This window comes from Triturus cristatus, chromosome 6, assembly GCF_964204655.1.
Source record: "Triturus cristatus chromosome 6, aTriCri1.1, whole genome shotgun sequence".
In the NCBI taxonomy this organism is placed as follows: domain Eukaryota; kingdom Metazoa; phylum Chordata; class Amphibia; order Caudata; family Salamandridae; genus Triturus; species Triturus cristatus.
The window spans coordinates 978,769,513-978,790,525 of NC_140589.1; the positions used below are offsets into that span (position 1 = coordinate 978,769,513).

The window sequence follows — 21,013 nt, forward strand, 5'->3', positions numbered from 1 at the left end:
AAGGGCTTGCGGAGGATGCGGAGACAGTTGAAGCAGGTGGAGGCAACGGCGTTGATCTGGCAAGTCAAGGAGTTGAGAATGATGCTTCGGTTTTGGGCGTGATCCTCAGGGGTGGTTGGGTTTCTGATAGCGGAGGGCCACCAGGTGTTGTACCAGGCAGTGGGGAGGGTCAGAGGACAAGGACCTCTGTCTTCTCTGAGTTGAGGTTTAGGCAGCTACTGCTCATCCAGGCTGTGATGTCTTTCATTCCTTCCTGGAAGCTGAGTCTGGTGTCTTCGGGTACTTTGTGAGGGAGAGGATGAGCTGGGTGTCATCTGCGTAGGATACTATGATGAGTCCATGCTGTCTGACAATGGTGGCAAGAGGGGCGATGTAGATGTTGAAGAGCATGGCACGTAGCGATGATCCTTGGGGTACTCCGCAGTTGATCTCTGTGGGTTCAGAGAGGAATGTTCGGAGATCAATTCTTTGGGTTTTGCCAGTGAGAAAGGAGTGGATCCAGTCGAGGGCGGTTCCCCATATGCCAGCGTTGTGGATTCTGGCTGCAAGAGTGCAGTGGGAGACGGTGTCAAAAGCTGCGGAGAGGTCTAGCAGGATGAGGGCCGCAGTGTGGTCCTGGTCGAGGACCATGCGGATGTCATCGGTGGCAGCAAGGAGGGTGGTCTCATGCTGTGGTTACTGTGGAAGCTGGACTGGGAAGGGCTGAGGATTGCATTTTCTTCAATGAAGGTCGTCAGCTGGGCGTTGAAGATTTCCTCGTGATCTTGGCTGCGAAGGGAAGGAGAGGGATGGGATGGTAGTTTTTCAGGTCCGTTGTGTCGACTGAGGGTTTCTTGAGGAGGGGCTTGACCTTTGCCCACTTGCAGTCATCGGAGAAGAACCCGTAGTTGAAGCTGGCGTTGACGATGTGGCATATCTTGGGTACTAAGGTGGCGGTGGCTCTGTGGAAGATGTGTTGCAACAGGGGTCTGTGGGCGCTCCTGAGTGGGTGCTCTTCATGGTCGTGATGGTGTCCTCGGTGGTGACCAGTGTCCAGGTGGTGACGGTGGGCTGGCTGTCATCGCTGGAGGGAAGGGTGGTTTCTGGAGTCTGTTCACAGACGTGGTCGTAGATGGCCTTGATTTTCAGGTAGGAGCCGAGCTTCTTGCAGAGGTCTTGGGAAGGAGTGAAGTCCAAGCCTTCGCTAATAAAAGATTGGTGAGTTGCTAGATGATGTTGAAGAGTTCCTTTGAGTTGCAGGAGTTGGTGAGGATTTAGTTCCGGATGAAGATCCTCTTGGTGGATCTTATGAGTTGGTGGTATTATGTCATGGCGTTCTTGTGAGTGGTCTGGTCTTTGGTGGTTTTGCTATTTCTCTATTGTTTTTCGAGGTGTCTGCAGGAGCGTCTAGCTTCATGGAGGTCGGAGGTGGCTTGTTATTAAGTATACTAACTGCAATTTTAGAGTTACTTTGTAGATATTTTTAACACTCATAAACTATTCGTAAAGACTCACAATCACTAGATGAAGTCATTAGAGTGGTCATCAGTGATGTCACTGACCATGTCATGTATTATATGAGGTCATAAGCTGTGCATTACAAGGGCGTAAGTTATAGTTAGCTCTGATATCTATGACTGCTGAATTTCTATGGTTTTGTGCATGTCAAATTGGTGCCTAACTAAAATGTCCCTGTAACCTTTGTTTTTTTGTATGAAGTTCTAAGGTTTTTTCAATTACTATTTGCTGACTATAATGTCCCTGTAACCTTAGTTTTTGTCAGTGAATATCAAAGGTTTTTCAAATTCCAGTATTATGTCACTCTAATGTTTAGTTTGGTTAGTTAATTTGCGTGGTCTAATTGTAATAGAAAGACCCACGTTATGACCTTGGTGGTCGTACCGCCAGGCCACAGCATTGGCGGTTTAGAGAAAGCCACTGAGCTGGCGGCATCCTGAGCAACCCATTTTGAGTTTACCACCTTGGCTGACAGTGGACCGGCAGTGCTCTTTAGGTGGCGCCATGCTTCGGCTTACAGAGGGAGCCTGAATGCAATGCAGCCACACTGCAGCACCTGCACTGCCATGCACACAGTGTTGCCATGAATGGGGCGCACAATATGTGCCCCCAGCCACAATGCTCTATGGGCTAAAATGCCTGGGGGCCCTGTCTTGGGCCCCTTATCTGCTTTCCTGCTGACTTTTTAATGTCAGGGTCCTTTCCATGAAAAGGTCTGCACAACGACATGCTGGATTAGGCACAGCTGTGCTGGCATCCACACCGCCTCCATTCCGTGCCGCTTTCCCTACCACCACAGGATGTAAGAATTTGGCAGTGGCGGACGTCTTTTGTCGGTCTCACTGCCATTGTCATAATCGGAAGTTGGGACTGGCAAGGAAAGTATGTGAATTTTTTTAATGTAGCAAAACAAATTGCAATAAAAAAATTACTTTTTGGGACTGCGGTATGGTTGTGAGTCCGTAAACACAGACTGACTACTACTTTATGGTTTTCAACCTTGATCACATGATCAGAATGAAACTGTGAGTCTGACTCTACAGATTCTCAGAACTGTTTTTAGACCACTGTGAATTTGTACAACCCTCCATTGTCATTAATCACAGCAGTGTGAACATATTTACAAGTATATATATGTAAACCACCTTATAACTGTTCAACAAAGATACCTATTTTCCAGCTTTCACGAATCCAGGAATTTATGGACCATATTTGGGAATTCACTCACAAGCACAACCAGTTCTTGTCTTCTGATTGTATATGTTAAGATCCCACCCTTGCCCATGGAAAACCACAACCAAAAGCAGGTACTTCTCCAGTGAAGTCTCTAGGAGGAGGATTGAGAACCAGTGATGCTCTATCACACAATGGCTAAAGCTATATCATCCATCCAAGATGAGCATCCACAACCTGTTGAGACTGAAGAGGAAGACACACCACCAGAGATGTGTTTAAGCACTTCACTATACCTTCTGTGGAAAAGAAGCTAACAGAAAAATACATGCAGTACAATCTTTGCGTAAAATAAGTTATCCAGAGGAACTGCAAAGAAGTATTTATATCGGACAAGTTCCATGTGGAAGCACCTAAAAGCAATTAATGAAAAGGTCTACAAACAGATGATGCAAGAGAAAGCAGGTGCAATAGGACAGTAGGCCGCTACAGCAACCTTGGCAGAATGATCATTAGCTACAGTCATTACAATACCAGGTGCCTGTGAAGAACTGAGTGAGATGTTTATTCACCCCACGAAATACCTCATGCTATTCACTGTAAAAATTGTAATCTGTGAGTGCATTCTTGGATACAGTGAAGAAGCATTGCTGTTAGTTATATTTCTTTGCTTCCAGTGACCACATAATGTTTTTCGAAGACTGAAGCCAGTTGTTTCTTTGCATTTCCCCATCCTTAGGCTTTTTACTACCCTGTTCACGTTTTGTTCAAAACATAAAAACTGAATAAAAAAAATCTAGAAAGAAAATGGTTCTTGTGAGAACCACTATCTGGTCGAAGAAAGAGCTATCTCTGTTTTTTTAATATGTAAGTGGCTGTATCAGTGTGAAAGTGAGTGTGTCAGTATGTGCATTAATGTATTCCTGGGTGTGTTAGTGGATGCACTAGTGTTTGGCTGGGTGTGTCAGTGTCTGCTTTGGTGTATGCCTGGGTGTGGTAGTACCTTCACTGGTATGTCCCTGGGTGTGTCAGTGTATGCATCAGTGTGTGCATGGGTGTGTTATTGCATGTATTTGTGTATGGCTGGATGTGTGAGTTTCTGCTTTGCTATATGCCTGGATGTGTCAGTGTGTTTATCAGTGTGTCGGTGTATGCATCAGTGTGTGCCTAAGTGTGTTATTGGATGCATTAGTGCAAAGCTGGGTGTGCCAGTGTCTGCATTGCTGTATGTTTGGATGTAGCAGTGCCTGCACTGGTATGTCCCTGGGTGAGTTAGTGTATGTGTCAATGTATGCCTAGGTGGGTCAGTGTATGCATGAGTGTGTGCCTGTGTGTGTTAGGGTATGCATTAGTGTGTGCCTGGTTGTGTCAGGTCATGTATTATTGGCTGTCTAGATATGTGAGCATATGCATTAGTGTGTGACTGAGTGTCTTAGTGTATGTATGAGTGTCTGCCTGGCTTTTTCAGTATATGCATTAGTGTGTGCCTGGTTGTATTATTGGATGCGTTAATGGTTGGCTAGGTGTGCCAGATTCTACTTTGGTGTATGCCTGGTTGTGTCAGTATCCACAATAGTGTATGCCTGGGTGTCTCAGTGTATACATCATTGTGTGCCTGGCCATGTTATTGAATGCATTAATGTTTGACTGGGTGCGTCAGTGTCTGCATCCCTGTATGCTTGAATGTATCAATGTCTGCACTGGTGTGTCCCTGGGTAAGCCTGTGGATGCACCAATATGTGCCTGGGTGCACCAGTGTATGCATGAGTGTGTACCTGTGTGCATTAGGGTATGAATTAATGTGTGCCTGACTATGACAGTGCATGCATCAGTGTCTGCCTGGGTGTGTGAGCATATGCATTAGTGTGTAACTGACTGTGTTAGTGTATGAATGGGTGTCTGCCTGGCTGTCTCATTGTATGCATTAGTTTGTGTCTTGATATATTATTAGATGCAATAATGTTTGGCTGGGTGTGTCAGTGTCTGCTTTGATATATGCCTGGTTGTGTCAGTATCTGCATTAGTGTATTCCTGGGTGTGTCAGTGTATACATCAGTGTGTGCCTGGGTGTATTATTGGGTACAATAGTATTTTCCTGGCTGTGTTAATATCTGTATTAGTGTGTGGTTTCATGTGCAACTGGCTGTATCAGTATGTAAAAGGGCTTGTGAGATGTTGTCTTAGTGTTTACTGGCATGTCTAAGTGGCTGTACAAATATGTGACTAGGAGTGTCATTGCTTATATGAGTATGCACCGGGGTGTGTAAGTTTCTGTTTGGGAGTGTGGCTGGGTGTATCAGTAGTTGTGTCAGTGTGTACCAGGTATGTCAGTGGCTGTGTTAGTGTGTCCCTAGGTGTGTCAGAGGTTGTATCAGTATGAGCCTGGGTCTGTCAGTGGCTGTATCGGTAAGTGCCTGGGTTTGTCAGTGTCTGTGTCTGTATCAGTAAGTGCCTGGGTGTGTCAGTGGCTGCATTGGTCTGTGCATGAATGTGTCAGTCTCTGTGTAGTTTTATCAGTGTATAATGGGTATGAGAGTAGCAGTATTGGTGTGTGTTTGGGAGTGAAATTGACTGTATTAGTGCAGAACTGGGTATATGAGTCACTGTACCAGTGTGTGCCTTGGTGTACGACTTACTGTGTAAGTCGGTGTGTGAATGGCTGTATGGGTATATGAGTCTAGCTAAGTAGCAGTTTCCATGTGTAAATGGGTGTGTGACTGACTGTATGGTAAATTTTTTTAATATGTTTATTGAGCAGCTTGCGAATATTACAATCATATCCCCCCGCAACGGGGGTAGCCGATCTTTCTATGACAATGCATATTGAAAAAGCTATTTGTCAATAAAAAACAACAGTATGATTAAAACAAACCTATTCCCACCAACTCCCATCCACCCCGGCACTTGTATGTACATTCATGGTTCTGGTTGCAATATTTGTGGTATACGATATTCCAAATCGTAGTCACATGGCACTCGGCTGGTATGCAATGTTCACTTGTATGGCAAATTATGTGAGATCCGAATGGGTGAGGAGATATCTAGTGAGAGGAGCACAAGAGTCCTTTGGGCGAGAAGATACGGGCAGTTCATCTGCGTATATTTCCAACTGATCCCTACAATATATTAGATCCTGGAGCCACCTCCCGACCGTGGGTACAGCCCGTGCCCCCCAGCACCGTGCCACGGCTCTTTTTGCGAATAGAGTTTCTATGGCCACTAGTCGCCTATTACAAGGCTTAAGTTGCTGCACCCATCCCAGCAGACATATCTCAAGTACACATCTAACAGGCTCCATAATTATATCAGTTAACACCTGGGTGACACGTGTCCAAAATTGTAAGATGCCAGCACAAGACCACGCTAAATGTATAAAATCCGCATCAGCCTGGCCCCAGCGCACACAGCATGCATTTTCACGCAAACCAAATCTGTGCAACTGAGTCGGTGTGTAATAAAGTTAGTGCAAATATTTAAAATGGATGATGCAGAGATTGCAATTCGTTGTCAGGCGCCCCGTAAAGACACAGCAAGCCTTCCAAGCCTCCAACGTCAGTGGCGAGGACAGGAGACAATTCCACCTCAAACAACGGGAGTCACTCAGCTCTTGTTCCCGGAGAGATGCTTTGTATAATTTGGTAATGCGACCTCATCTGTGCTCCCCTCCTAAAACCGCACGCAAGGCTAGTAACGTTCTCGGTTCGGTGGGGAACTCTGGATTGACATCCCGCATCGCCTGTCGTACCTTTACATATGTGAATCCCAACATCATTCCAGTTGCCTGACCCGCCTGCAGGTCAGCTAGGGTGTGGAACGGACCTTGTTTATATAAATTGCCAATATTTATAATTCCCACCTTACTCAACATTTTCAAGGCTGCCGATACCTAGCGGACGATATATCAGGATGTGCAGCAAGTGGTAGATTTGGTGCGTACAAATAATCTGACTGTGCCCTATTCGCAAGAGATTTCCATGCCCAGGCAGTACAGTGAACCGGGCTAATTTCCGAGCATGGTCCCTCACTCCCACCCATCAATGTCACCACCCTCAGAGGCAGAGGGAGAACAGAGTCCGCCTCGATCGTAACATGCGGTTGAAACTTCTGTGGAAAAAAACAGAAGTGCACAAACTGCACCTGGGTTCATAGATAATATAAGTGCAAGTCTGGGGTCTCGAAGTCGCCACAGTCAAAGGGCTGGGTCAGTACATTCTAACTGCAGCGGGGCTTTTCACCCCCCACACAAATGCTAAAAGGGCCGACTGCAGTGTCGTGAACAGAGCTTTATTCAGATGAATCGGAATGTTAACAAATAAGTAAATTAGGTTAGGTAAGAAAGACATTTTAATAACAGCAATGCGGTCCGCAAGCAAAAGTGGGAGTTTGGCCAAGCGCGCCATAATTAGTCGTTATCACTACTTCAGGGTCTCTATGCAGCCATATGCCCAAATATTTTACTGGCTCAACTGACTATGTCAGGGGATAGTCCAAGTCAAATTCCACAGTGACTGCCGTCAACGGAAATACAGTGGACTTAGTCCAATTGATGCCTAATCCCGAATACCTCTCAAATTTAACATATTCGCGGAGAAGCGCAGGCAGGTAGGTGGCTGGTTCTCGGACATATAGCATCATGTCGTCGGCGTATAATGACACTACCAAAGGTCTCTGTCTAAACCGTAAGATATTCTCTATAGCTAGGAGGAAGCCAGCCTAGTGCCACATTGTCCAAATAGGCGTTCATTTCATCCACCCCTGTCATTTGCCGCTCTCCATATAGATCCGAAAAATAGTTCTGCACCACCTTGCTAATTTCAGTTGTGCCAAACTGCCTTACGCCCTCCCCATCCAGCATTTTGGTAATGTGGGTCTGGATCCGCGGCGCTGCCAATTTTTGTGCCAAGGAGCAACTATGGCGTCCTTCCTCCCCGTAATAACGAGCGATGCACCTCGGGATCTGTGTGCCATTTCCTGATATATGGTCTTATTGTGTTCCGTCACGAGATCACGGATGGCAGCCAACGTCTCAGGGCCAGGAGTAGAGGCATAGGCTTGCTCCAGCGTTGCAATTTCACCTGCCAGCTTCTGGATCCTACAGCGTAGGTCCTTAAGGACCGCCGCTTGGGCACCAATAAACAAATGGGTTCCTTAAAGGCTTCCCACAGAACCCCTTGTTTGTCGACAGTCCCCTCATTTTCCCAGAAAAAGTTGTGGATGGCCTCAGCGACTGTATGTCGGAAAACCTGATCTGTCAGGGATGACGGTTGCAGTCTCCAAGTGAATGGGGGCCGTTCATAACCCGGGACCTTCAGTTCCAGGAGTACAGGAGAATGACCGGGCAACGTTTTTGCTAGGTGTTTCACATCCACAACCCAGGTACATGCAGCCTCAGACAACAGCCAATAGTCCAGCCTGGACCAAGTACCATGCACAGTTGAAATGAATGTGCTCTCCCTAGCCTCCGGATGCCTCATACGCCATACATCTCACAACCCCCCAGCCTCCAGTATGCCCAAAAGCGAGGCAGTGGATAGTCTATGTCACGTGGCCATCACACCCATCCAAGCAAGTATTAAAATTCCCTCCCCAAACAATTTCCACTATAGAGATTCAACGCCATACAGCCGCAATAAAGGGGAGAATGTCCACATTGGGGCGATAGACATTTGCCAAAATCACACTCGTGCCCCCATCTAAACATGCTATCACTGTCCATATATTTTTTGGACTGTTGAGACCTCGTACATTCCATGTTAGAAATCTACAGTTACCACTCATAGGGCCTGTACGCAGTGGAATTACCTAAACATTATGGGTACATTATGGTGAACATTGCAACAGATTACCATAGCGCAAAACTTCAGGAGACATTGAGGGCCATATGTATGCCAAAAGCTGAAAATCAAATAATCACAGCACATTCCTGCAGTGATGTACAAACCACAACCCTCGAGATCTCGTGCCAAATGGTAAACTTGGGCCATTTAGGCCCAAACCCCCCTACCCCCGCTGACCCCCCACCCACTTCAGCCACCCCAACAAGCCAAAGCCATCCCAATGAAGAAGCAACAACCCCCCAAAAGCAAACAATCCAGAATCTACCCGCCCCACCCAACCCATAGAACAAGAAAACCAGTACGAGTGAGGTACTCCCATGTAGGGGGCATCAGCACGCGTCTAGCCTCACAACTAATAGGAGGTGGCTGAACATCAATGGTAACAATGCCTTGCACCTAATAGTACATCATCCTCCCCTACCTCTAATCAAAGGATAGCCTATTTCATCAGCGGCTCACAGCTAAAGCAACCTGAGGAGAAGAACAGCAGTGAGTGGTCATACTACTCCTTGTAAACAATAACAAACACTCAGACTACAATGCAGAAATTAGCGGAAGGGACCCCATCACCCCTCAGTGTCAGAGGCCACTTGCGATTCTCGTCTCATCCTCTTCAAGTGCTTAGCATGTTCAAGAGCGGCCTTGGGGTTTGTGAAGATTTTGAAATCACCATCAGAACCAACATGCAGGCGAGCAGGGTATACCATTGCGTATGTGATCCTTTCAGAGTGCAGAAACTTTTTTACAGCGCCAAACTCCCGCCTTGCGGCCTGCACCGCAACCGTAAAATCAGGGAAGAAGGAAATAGTACTGCCCTGGTGCACAATATTACCCTTGTTGCGGGCCATTTAGAGAATCACATCCCGATCCCTGTAATTTAATAGTCGTTCTATAACTGGGCGGGGTGGGGCGCCTGGCACAGGCTGCGCTGCAAGGGACCTGTGTGCCCGATCAACTAGAAAGATGGTAAAGAGCTGCCCCAAAAATATTTCTTTAACCAAGTATTCAAAGAATAGTTCCATCTTGCCTACATTTGTGGATTCAGGAAGGCCCATAATACGAATGTTGTTACGCCAAGAATGGGCCTCCAAATCCTCGTTCTTCGCCTGAATCAGGAATAACACCTTCTCCATGTTCAATGCCTTCCCCGCTACCTCGCCCGGTTCGATCTCCGTCGCCGACACGCGTTGCTTTATTTCACCCATACAAGCACTGTGTATTGGTCATTTTGCACGCCTCAAACGTGAGGCGAGGTTGTGATTTATCCGTGCGCCCCATGACTGGATACAGGCCGGTTTCGTAGGCCCTGTTGGTTCAGGCAGATCAGGCCGCCCTATTAGAGGGCCCGGTGAGTCGTCAGCTTTGCAAATATGTACATCTTGTTACAGCCCGCTGATTGTAGTGCACCTAAGCAGGGGGTATAGATCCCACTGTCCAGCGGGGTAACAGGCCTCAGGGTGTAAGTGCCCCCGCAAGCGGTGCAAATCGCAGCTCAAGTGGTGCCGGTATTATACGGGCCCCTGCGGACCGCCTGAGGCCGGGTGTGGTGCAGCTTCCCAAGCAGCAGGGTCCGGCCCGAACTCGGTGTTTCCACCCACCAGTGCAACCAGCCTTGTGTGACCCCCCTGACAGTGCCCAAAACGCTTCGATGTTTAGCAGTGATAGTCTTTCCGGGCTCCGTTTTCAATCGGATCAGGGCAGCTGGGGGCCCGGACCAGGCCCTGATGTTCCACCCGTGCAGCCAGCCACTCTACACGCACCCAGACTCCCAGCCGCAGATCGCAGGCCGCAGCCCCCCTACCAGCGCCATGTCTGCAGACACCGGCCAGAGGGTAAGCCGCTCCCCACTCACCGCAACCGTTGTCGAGCACGCCGAGGGCCGCCGCTCCCGGTGCAGTTCTAGGCCGCTTAGGCAGAATCCTCAGGTCGATGTTCTCGTTTCCTCAGAAGCCGGTGTCGGCTCACAGGCACCAAAGCAGGGGTCTTCTGCAAGCAATGGGTGTACGCAGCTCTCCCGGACCACTCAGCCACCGCTGCGGGCTGCAAGCTAGGCCGCCGCACAGTCTCCGGGCCACGTCGCCGCTGCCATTTTGGGTGATGGTCTCCGGAAACAATTCCTCCATGCCTGATGGTTCTACAGCAGTCCCGGGCTTCAGTTTCGGCTACGATCTGGGCAGGACACAGCAGAGGTAGGATTCGCTCTGTTTACAGCATTTACTGGCAGTGCTAAAGGCGGATTATAGTCGGATTGTAGGCTCAGCCGGGCAGAGCCTCTCTAGTGAGCGGCCATCTTGCCGTGCTCTCAAGCCAACTGTATGGTATTTTGAGTGGCTGTATGAGCGTATGTTTGGGTGTTTCAGTACTTGTGTAAATGGCTCTATAGGTGTGCGAGTTCATGTATGAGTACCTGTGTGGGTGTCTTTGTAACGTATAAGTAAAATTACTAATATACGTTTTTATAACTTTACAAATACATTTTATTAACACATTACACAACAATTTAAACCAAACAATTAATAAACAAACATAACATAGCTTATTTACCTAGTTACAAAATCACTTTTGTGCACAAGTACTTCAGGAAGCACAAAATAAAGTGATGTTTTGAAGCCTTTTCCAACACTGTCAAGGGAGAAAAAGTGTGTCTGTGCCGTAATACTTGCACAAAGCAGTTATCCAGGGGCACCACAAATCAGTATTTACATAGGACAACTTGCATGTGGAAACAAAAAAAAAATGTCCAGAAAGGGGCCACAAGTAAATAATGCAGGACAAGGTAGGTGCAACCGGACGGTCCACCTGTACACTACCATTTTGAGATGCACCACCAACTGCAGTCCTAATAGTACCTGCCTTCAAAAATGTAAGTGAGATGATTACTCACTGTGTGAAATGCCACATGCTTCTCACCCTACCACTGCCTTCTGCGGGTGCTTTTTCAGTTTTTTACTGTTTTAAGGTTCTATACTAATACACCAAACGTGATGCACTGTTGAAAGGATATTCAACTATTATTGGGGAAAAACAATCATAAATATTTATTTTTTAAACTTGGCTTCTAACTCTGAGCTGTGCAGAATATATATGAGATGATTTACATACATTTTTCACACAAACAAACTGTAACATCAAATACATCAAATTAAAGACAACAGGAGAACTTTCCTATTTAGATCTGCCAAATGATTGCAGGTGCTTTAAACCCAGATGTGAAAGTATGCTGTCCTTTATCTGCAACAAAAAGTCCACTTCTTGGAGAAATTAATGATTTCTTCATACTGGAAGAGTAACAAACAAGAGCTGCTCCTCATATTCATATGCTGTTGTTGGTAAAAGATGCATTTAAATTTGGAACAGACACAGATGACTCTGTACTTTCTTTTATAGAACAGTATATTACATGTACTATTGCAAAATACACTGAGGAAAAGCATAAAGCAGTAAGTACTGTGTTTTCATTCACATTTATGTACAAAGTACTGTCAGCAGAAATATTTTATTGTTTTCTTAGCTACCTGTTGAACATTCATGTTTTTCACAGTCTGAATCCAGTTCTTTCTTCCCAGTTCTCTTTAAAAAAAGAAGAATAAGTACAATACTGTTAGAAAAAGCTTCTTAAATACAACAGTACTTTTTACAAGCTTTTCAAAAGTACACCACAAAATTCTCCGAGAACTGGTGACACACTTTCTGACTGCCCCTGTATTTCAACCTTCACTCCTCCGGGGTGCATTCATACTTACTGACAAGAGACTCCTTCATAATAGGATACCTCAACCTCTTCCCCTTCTCTAGGGCCATTAGGGCATCTCTTCCATCAACAGGAATATGACTGTAAAGGCCGGCTCCCCAATCCTCCTTAGAGATTCTCTGTACCTCTAGAGCAGAGGTCTTCAAACTGGGGGCGAGCTCCCCTAGGGGGGCCTCAGGTGATCCCAGTGGGGTGCCAGTATCTGACCAAATCAAGCATTAAGCTGCTATCAGTGCTTTGTTTTCAGTGGGGAAATGAGCAGCAGTAATCTGGTCTGTAATGGGCCAGCACTAACATCTTTTGCCATTTATATCCTGGCAGGGAGAAGGTATCAAAAGGGAAGGGACTCCAAATATTCTACAAACCCCCACCCCCACCCCCATTCCTAATAATCAAACTGTGAATACTTTTACACATTAGTAAGTTCTGTGTGACCAGAATAGTATGTTTGGCAATCATGTATTTGATTGAAGTTCAAAAATGGTACAAAAGTTAACTGCAAGCTTTATTTCAAGCTTGATAAAATAATTAGGAAATATTTTTTTGAGGAGCCAATGATTCTTTTTATATATGGGGGCAGAATTAAAAGTTTGAAGACCACTGCTCAAGAGCTACTTCATATGCCTGAAATAACCTGTCTACATCACTCTTCTCCTTACAGGTAGGCACCATGTATATGGGTATATGGACACTTTGTTCTGCACTGGACACAGTACTTTTGCTGCCATGATTTTTGATAGAGTCTAACAGCTGTTTGGCCTTCAAGTCCACCTCAATTAAAATTACTTCATGAGCCAACAAGACCCTTTACTCCTCAGAGGCCCTCTCAGCCTCAGCTTTTCTCTCATCAGCAGCCACCTGGGCCAGCTGCAACCTCAGGTCCCTCTCAGCCTGTCTGTCCTTGACCTCCTCAGGGGACTGGGTTTGGAAGGAGACTCTACTTCCTGCATCAAATCCAGTAGTGAACTCTCTCTCTGTGGGGGAGCCTCTCTCATCTCTTGAACCTTTGCCCAGTCATTTCTTTACTCCTTTCTTTCCTCAGAGCCAATACCCCTAGGGGCCCTAATTCTAATGTCAACTACAATCAGCGTTCTCTCTTCTCAAGAGTGCTGAAGTAGCCCTCTTAAAACCCTTCCTGTGGTGTATATTGCATTCAGTGGAGGTCCTCCTAGACTGTAAGGACAAATTAGTATTCCAATCTGGACATACAGGTGAGCAAATAGGTGTGCAAATAGTCTTATGGGTGTGTGAGTGAGTGCGGCAGTCACTGTCTGTTGATATGTGTGATTGGTACGTAGGTGCTTCTGTAGTGTAGCCAGGTCTGTAAGTGCCTGCCTGACTATATGAGCATATGTAAATTACATGTTATTAAATTGCATACTATGAGCAATCTCCCACATCTACAATGAAACACATTCATTCATACTGGCATAATAAAATGTATATTCATTCAGTATAATTTTTTGTTAATGTTCTCATCTAAGCACCCTTCCATTTTCCCTTCTAGTAAAGTGTCTAGAAGCTACACATTTTCCGCCAACTTACATACACTCTCTATTTTTTTCCAAATGAACTTTTGTATTTTACAATCTAATTAGAATACCTTTAAAAGCTCTTTGCTGTTTTCTCAGTTGTATTTCTAAGACTGGTAACATCTGTTTTCTTGTGAAATCTCCAGTCAGATCTCTTGTAAACCACCTCCTCTCTCAGTAGAAAATCATGGTGCTCTATTTAACAAATCACAAGCATCCTTTCAGATTTCTTTTGTGTTATACCACTTCTAAATGGTCAGTATTTTCTTACCCCTTTCCGTGTTTCCTATGAAGAAACCTAATTTGGGGGCCGATTACGATGCCATCCGGAAAGGCTCCGAATGGGATTAGGATTCTAGGAAACCGATTCAGAACTTATGTTTCTGATTAAATCGAACACATTTCCCATCGATTACGATGCAAGGAAACCGTTCGTGCTGTCCGAATCAGTTCCGAATGACATTCGCAAAGCCCTAGTCATTCGGAACCGGATCGTATAGCTCTATGAACACAGTTTCCGAATGAGCAATTACGATGGCTGTTTCAGACAGCCGTTCCGATTCAGTCTGTCCAGCACTAAACGGCTATTGGAAGCTGACAGGCCCCTCTTCACCCACGGGCCTCCACTTCAAGCCTATGGGGGTACCCATGTGACCCTCCTTACCACCATGCACAGTGTGGCAGGCACAATGGGGTGCCCATCACAGGGTGCATGGTTTTCCCTAACAACCCCTTTTTTCAATGGAAGCCTGTGTTCTCATTCAAAACACAGGCTCCCATTGAAGTCAATAGGAGTCACAGAACCCGATTTGTTCAGAAATAATTCCAAAACCAATTCAGTTGGAAGAGTTTCCAAAAGAGATCATAATCGGCAACTTGGTTGGGATTTTTCATGAATCCCTGAATGCACAGCAATGCACAGTGCTGCACCTGTGAAACCTTGCAGTGAGAACTGCAAATTTGCAGGGGGCCGTGCTAGACCCCGTGACAGCTCCGCAGAACATGTAAAAGATAAAATATACATTTTCTGCCATTTTATAGCCTAGTAAACATGCTTTCACATTATTCAGTACATACACAAGGGGTCAGAAAAGCTCTCACCTGACACCTTCAATTAGTATGCAAGCAACATTTCACCCCACAGTTTCCTGAGATATAAAAAAGGTGGATGCAACTTTCTGTGAAGGTGTGGCCAGCTGATCAGAACCCTACTTTGGCTCATGGCTCTGTGGACTTACCACAGGTAGATCGGTGAATGGTCCGTGTCCCTAGATTTGCAAATATAGTTTTCAGTTAATATCTCTAAAATAATTAATAGATTTACAATAAATAACAAAGAGCACGCTTTCTGGACCAAGAGCTAGCTTTCTGCCGAATTTGATGTTATTCCATTCAGCAGTTCGGGTTGTAGTCATGTTTGAAATTCCTATGGTAAATTGCATGGAGAAAACGTGTTTTGAGACCTCCCTTTTTCTCAGCCCCTGCTGATATATATATATTAAAACAACAAATGCCTTCCATTTCTCAAGAAAGCAGTAACGGCACTCGGTGAGTTTGTATTTCTGGCTTTTAATCCTTTGAGTGATACATCAACGCGTTTCAGCCGTTACCTCGCGGCCTTGTTCACGATGTCAAGCTACACACAGATTTCCATTTGCATACATAAATTTGAATACATAAACAAACTGTAATGTTTAAGCATAGACATTAAAAAGGACACTTTTTACTTGTAGATGTGTATTGTACATTCTTAGTGGGTAAACGTGGCAGCCATTTTAAGACATGTTATTTTATACTTGCACTCAATATATTTAAAAGCAAAGCAGAAAGTTCCCAACGTTATACAACCTGATCCTATATCAATATTCAATTTCTAGTTGCATAATACATTTAAAGTGCTTTCAGTGCATATTGTTAATATTTTACTGCCGCATTTTATTTCTTTCACTCATTTATATATTTTAAAAACAAGGGGGACAAACTCTTTTAGACATCATCAACTACGTCACCACAAGTCCAGAATATCCTTTTTTTAGTTTCATAAAGTGCTAGTGATCAATTTGTTTTTTTCATTGATTTTTCAAAGTGCTAGTGCTGTGCTGAAGTTTCTAAAGTGCAGACCTATTTATTATTCAAGTGCTTGATGGTTGTCTGGTCAGATACATTTCAAACTATCCCAGATTTATTACCAGATACCTAAATAGAGATCAAGCCTCTCTATTGTATCTTTTCACTCTAATCATTTTCTACTACTCTTCTTGTATCTAAAGTTCTTCATATTTTTTAATTAAAGTGCTAGTGCTCGTTGTCTTACTTGTGGTTGTTTTCTAAAACTACATACTACACTTAAAAACAGTGAATTATTCTAATTCATCTTATGTTGCTTTTTCTAATGAAAGTGTCATACAGGAATTTAAAATTCTTTCATTCATAAAGGCATGTAAATAATTATTCGTCCAGATTAAACCCGTTTGGTTCTTTATCATCCAGTTCAAGGATATAGAAAGTTTCCAGTTTTCTCAATTCTCTCTCCCTATCCCCTCCTCTTCTTTTTTCTGGTACTTGCGCTATACAACTATATGTCATAGACTTAAGATGACTTTGGTGTTCTTCTTCAAAATGTCTGGCTATTGCATAGCTTCTATCCTTGTTGATAATAGCTCTTCTGTGCTGTAGAATTCTTTTATGGAGAGGTAATGTAGTGCGCCCTACATACATTTTTCTACACGGACACTTTAAAATGTAAACTACAAAACTTGATTCACATGATAACTCACCTCTGATTTTCACAGTTTTTTTTACGGGAGTATCTAACGATTACAGATTTTTCCCATGTAGACATGCCCTACACATTGTACATTTAAAAAAACCTTCTCTCTTTTTAAGCTAAGTTTTTTGCGGGGCTGTGTCTACATACTCACTCTTCACTAGATAATCTCTAAGGGATTCTGATTTTCTGTAAGTGATTTCTGGTCTTCTTTTCACCTCTTGTCCCAGTTTGGGTCCTCTGTAATAAAGTGCCAGTGCTTGTTTAAACCCTGTCTAACTCCTTATGTCTCACATTGAAGGTTGTTGTGAATATATGTGTGCTATTTTGACTTTTTTTCTTTTTCCTTGTTGTCGTCTTGGAGGGTTGAAACAGCACCTTATCTCAATTCAGATTTCTTGCTTTTTTGGATGCTGTTTTAGACTATCAATTGAATAGCCTCTTTCTATAAACCAATGTTTCATGTCCTATTCTACTCTGTCATATTCTTGAAGGGTGCTACATGCTCTTCTGGAGAATTCCCCAAAGGGGATACTCCTGATCAGGGGCAAGGGGTGGGAACTTCCCAATGCAGAATAGTATTTCCAGCAGTGGGTTTTCTAAAAATAGTACTTTCAAGTTTTCCCCCTTCTACCCACACCCTAATGTCTAAAACCTCTAATGAAAATTTACTTTTATGACCAACAAAGTTCAAATTCAAGTCATTGTAATTTAGTTCATTGATCAATAAGTCCACCTCCGTCTCCGTGCCCTGCCACAGCACGAAGACATCATCAATGAATCTTGACCAGCTAAGAACTTTTTTCAACCAGTGTTCAAAGGCTTGGCCCAAGCACCTGCTCCTCCACCAGCCCAGATGTAAATTGGCATAACTGGGGGTGAAGCAGGTACCCATGGCCGTTCCTTGTTCCTGCTGGAACAATTTTTTCCCAACCCAAAAAATATTCCCGGTTAGGCACCAATGCATCACTTTGAGAATCATCCCATTGTGGTTGGCAAATCTCAAATGTTTCCTCTTTAGAAAGTGCTCAGTGGCTTTCAGTCCATCCTTGTGCCTAATGCTCATATATAGGGTGGATATGTCTAATGTCACGAGCGCAAAAACACTGTTCAGTAAGGGGGTCTGGGGGAAATTTAAAGACCTGTACGAAAACAATCCCCCTAATCACTATAATTGTATCAACAAAAAATCCGTGGGTCTACTAAAACACAATCGAGAGCTCATGAAGACATCCCAACAAGTTCAAAGAAGAAGTCCTCATAAAGAGGACAAAGTCCCATCACCCACCGAAGTGGCATGCTTCATAACTTCGGGCCTCCTCTTAACCGCACCTGGTGCAGTTAAGGAACTACAACTCCTTTGCTAGTGTCAAAAGAAGGAGGAGCTCGCAGATGTTTTGAAATGTGTCTACAGAGGTATAGTTCTCCTAACACTTGATGAAGCTGCCTAGGGTGTGATATGACTAAGTGTAAAGAGTGTGCAGTGTATATGAGCAGTGTATTAAAATTGACTACCTAGAGAAAAATATGTTTATTCAATATCTATAGGTGTCAATAAATAAAAACAAAATGCGTGTGCATGGAAAATCTATAAGCACACTAATAGCAGACATGGTCAACATGTTTCAGCCAATGGTGATCTGGCATTATGATCAAGGCTTTCTTCAGGACCAAAGGTGGTACTACTGCATCAACAATATATACAAAGTGCAAAAAGTCAAATTGAACGATACAACCTACAGATGTACCTGCTGATTAGAGAGTAAGCAAAACTGTAGGGATACACAGAAAACCCCTGTTAAAAAACAAGAACAGGAGAACAAATCAAAGTCACAAACTTGCGTTGAAAACCCAGCACTCAGTTGATTCAAACAACTGCGAAAGTAAACAGTTGTCATGATGAAAACACTAAAAGGCTTTCTTACCCGCATATAGTCGGGGGTATATTCCTACGCTCCTGGTAACGGCTCAGGGCGTGAGACAGCGCTCTAAATAAAAAATAAAACACAAGAAAAGAAACTAAAATCGGGAAGAAGCCAGCTTGAGAAGCCTCATTCCTGTATGTAGCATAAAAATTGCCACATCAGAAACAAACAACATGTACTAAAAATGCCCAACATGACTGGTAAGCAAAAGAATAATTGAGGCTAAGATAAAGCTCCAGAATTATCAGCACTGTTGCTAATTCGAAAAAAATATATATATTCCACTCATACTTAGTGACTGAAAGGACAACACAAGGTAAAATATATGACAGAGCCATAGAACTTTCATCACTGTTGCTAGAACGAGACGAGTGGAGCAGCTAGTGCTTAGCAATGACGGGCAACACATAGCGTTTAGAGTATACCGACCTCCAGGCAATATAGAGGCAGCTATAAAGGTCATATTATTCTGTTTAGCAAAGTTATAGTAGAGGGGAAAATGGAGGGAACACGGAGGCAAGGTACTTGCAGAACAGGTAAATGGGCCAGCAAGTGTAGGCTGCTTAGAGCTACGTTCATTGCATATCAGCCGCTTACCTATCCGTCGCTATCACGGACGGTCTTCCTGATCGCACCGAGCGGTAGCGGCGTGGAACAAGGCGCGCCTATTTAAACACCCCAGAGCCCGGCAATCAACAGACGGTGCGTCAGCCCGGGACTCGTCACATGATAGTAGTGCAGTAGCTTCATGCTACGGTGCCTCCACTGAGACAAACTTGGATGTTCTGGGAGATGTAGTGTACATCTACCAGGATAGAACCACTATACTGTCTGTAGCGCGCATTGTTGATAACTGTGCAAATGCCCACAGCAATTATGTAACGCGACTGAATTGATGTTACACGGCATACACGGATATAAAAACACAGATGTAAGTGTGCAAACAGCCTATGGATGAAACGGTCTTGCTATAGCGCTACAAGAAATTATAAGGTACCCCACTTCAAACCGAAAAAATGAATAGCGAGTAAATATTGATTGGTAACAAGGATAAAGGGGGGGAAATGTCACATTGCTCAAGGCCATTCAAGGTATGTCAGCGGATGATTATAGCACAATGGAAAGTGTGAAAAAGTAGACTCAACATAGCTGACAGTCAGTTGGCGCAATTCCATTACTATAAACAATAAATGGGTGACTTGGGTCTGCAAAGCCTGGTGATGACGTGGATACACCAACGCATCTTGGTGTGTGGGAAACCGATCATTAATTTTTCTACGAAACAGAGTAACCAGATTAAATTAGCGTAGAGAAATCCAAGGAATGGCATAATTTATCCCCAATTCATCACTGTGTAGTTTAAACACCCAACGCTGTTCTTTTTTTAACAGAAAGGTTGATCTATCCATAACATGCGGGGTAAAAAATGGTTGTTCCAAAATAGTTCAAGAGACTTCATCAGGTTTATGATTAAATTCGACAAAATGGTTAGTCAAGCGAGTAGATTGTTTCTTGCACCTAATGGTGCTCTTATGTTCCATAATTCTAAGCTTGACTTTCCTAGTCGTCATCCCAACGTATCTCTTGTTACAAGGACATGTGATAAGATAAATAACCTTTTCACTGTTACAGTTTGTGTGTTTAGTTTGTCGCCATGGTTTACAAGTACCGATGTCAATCTCGGTGATGTGTTTTGTTTGTGGACACACAGCGTAACTACTGCATGCAAAATGCCCTTGGACAGGTGGCAGTTGCCACAGAGTGTTCAATGGTGCAGCTGCTGTGTTTCTAGGGCGTGTATGCACTAGGGTATCACGTAAGTTAGCACTTCTTTTGAACGAAAACAGTGGATGTGGAAGTTGGACAAGGCCAACATTTAAAATCCGCCAATGTGTACGTATGATCTTTTGGATTTGATTCGATTGAGTGCTAAAGGTATTCACACAAGTCAATTGGTTTAAAGATGTTTTAAGTACAGAGGTTTCCAGCAAAGCACCCCGATTGTTGTTTCATGCCCGTTTGTACGAACGCCGTATCAATCGGGAAGGGTATTGTCTAACTCGAAGGTTCTGAGATAGAGAGTCAGCATGCTTATTAAAGTTATCAATCGTAGAACAATTATGTCTCAGCCTCAGAAACTGCCCAAACAGCAGTCCTTCCCGCAGAGACTTAGGATGGAAACTGTCGTATGATAAGATGGAATTTCTAGCCATCGGCTTGGTGGAGAGTTCACTCCCCAGGCCATTGTCAAATGGAAAAATGCGGAGATCCAGAAACGGTAAACTCAACTTGCTCGCTTCCATGGTACAGTTGAGAAAATTATTCTGGATATTCAATCTACCCATGGAATGCATTCAGTGTATCTAGATCGCCTCTCCAGATGACCAAAATATCGTCAATGTAACGTTTCCACTCAATGATACACTGGCGAAAGGGGTTATCTGTTTTGAGTACAGGGTTCTGTTCAAATAGATGTACATACAGATTGGCCAAGCTGGGGGCAAAAACACTGCCCATTTTCAGTCATAGCC

At 44.1% G+C, this 21,013-nt stretch overlaps 1 protein-coding gene across 1 annotated transcript in view; it reads right to left on the bottom strand.

Annotated features, from left to right (window-relative positions):
• The window catches only part of LOC146820882 (uncharacterized), a 196,301-nt gene that overhangs the window by 38,493 nt on the left and 136,795 nt on the right, over nt 1-21,013 (bottom strand). Inside the window, exon 5 of the mRNA XM_085609759.1 lies at nt 12,023-12,077. Coding sequence (XP_085465885.1) covers nt 12,023-12,077 — 55 coding nt within the window. The remainder of the gene's footprint in view (nt 1-12,022; nt 12,078-21,013) is intronic.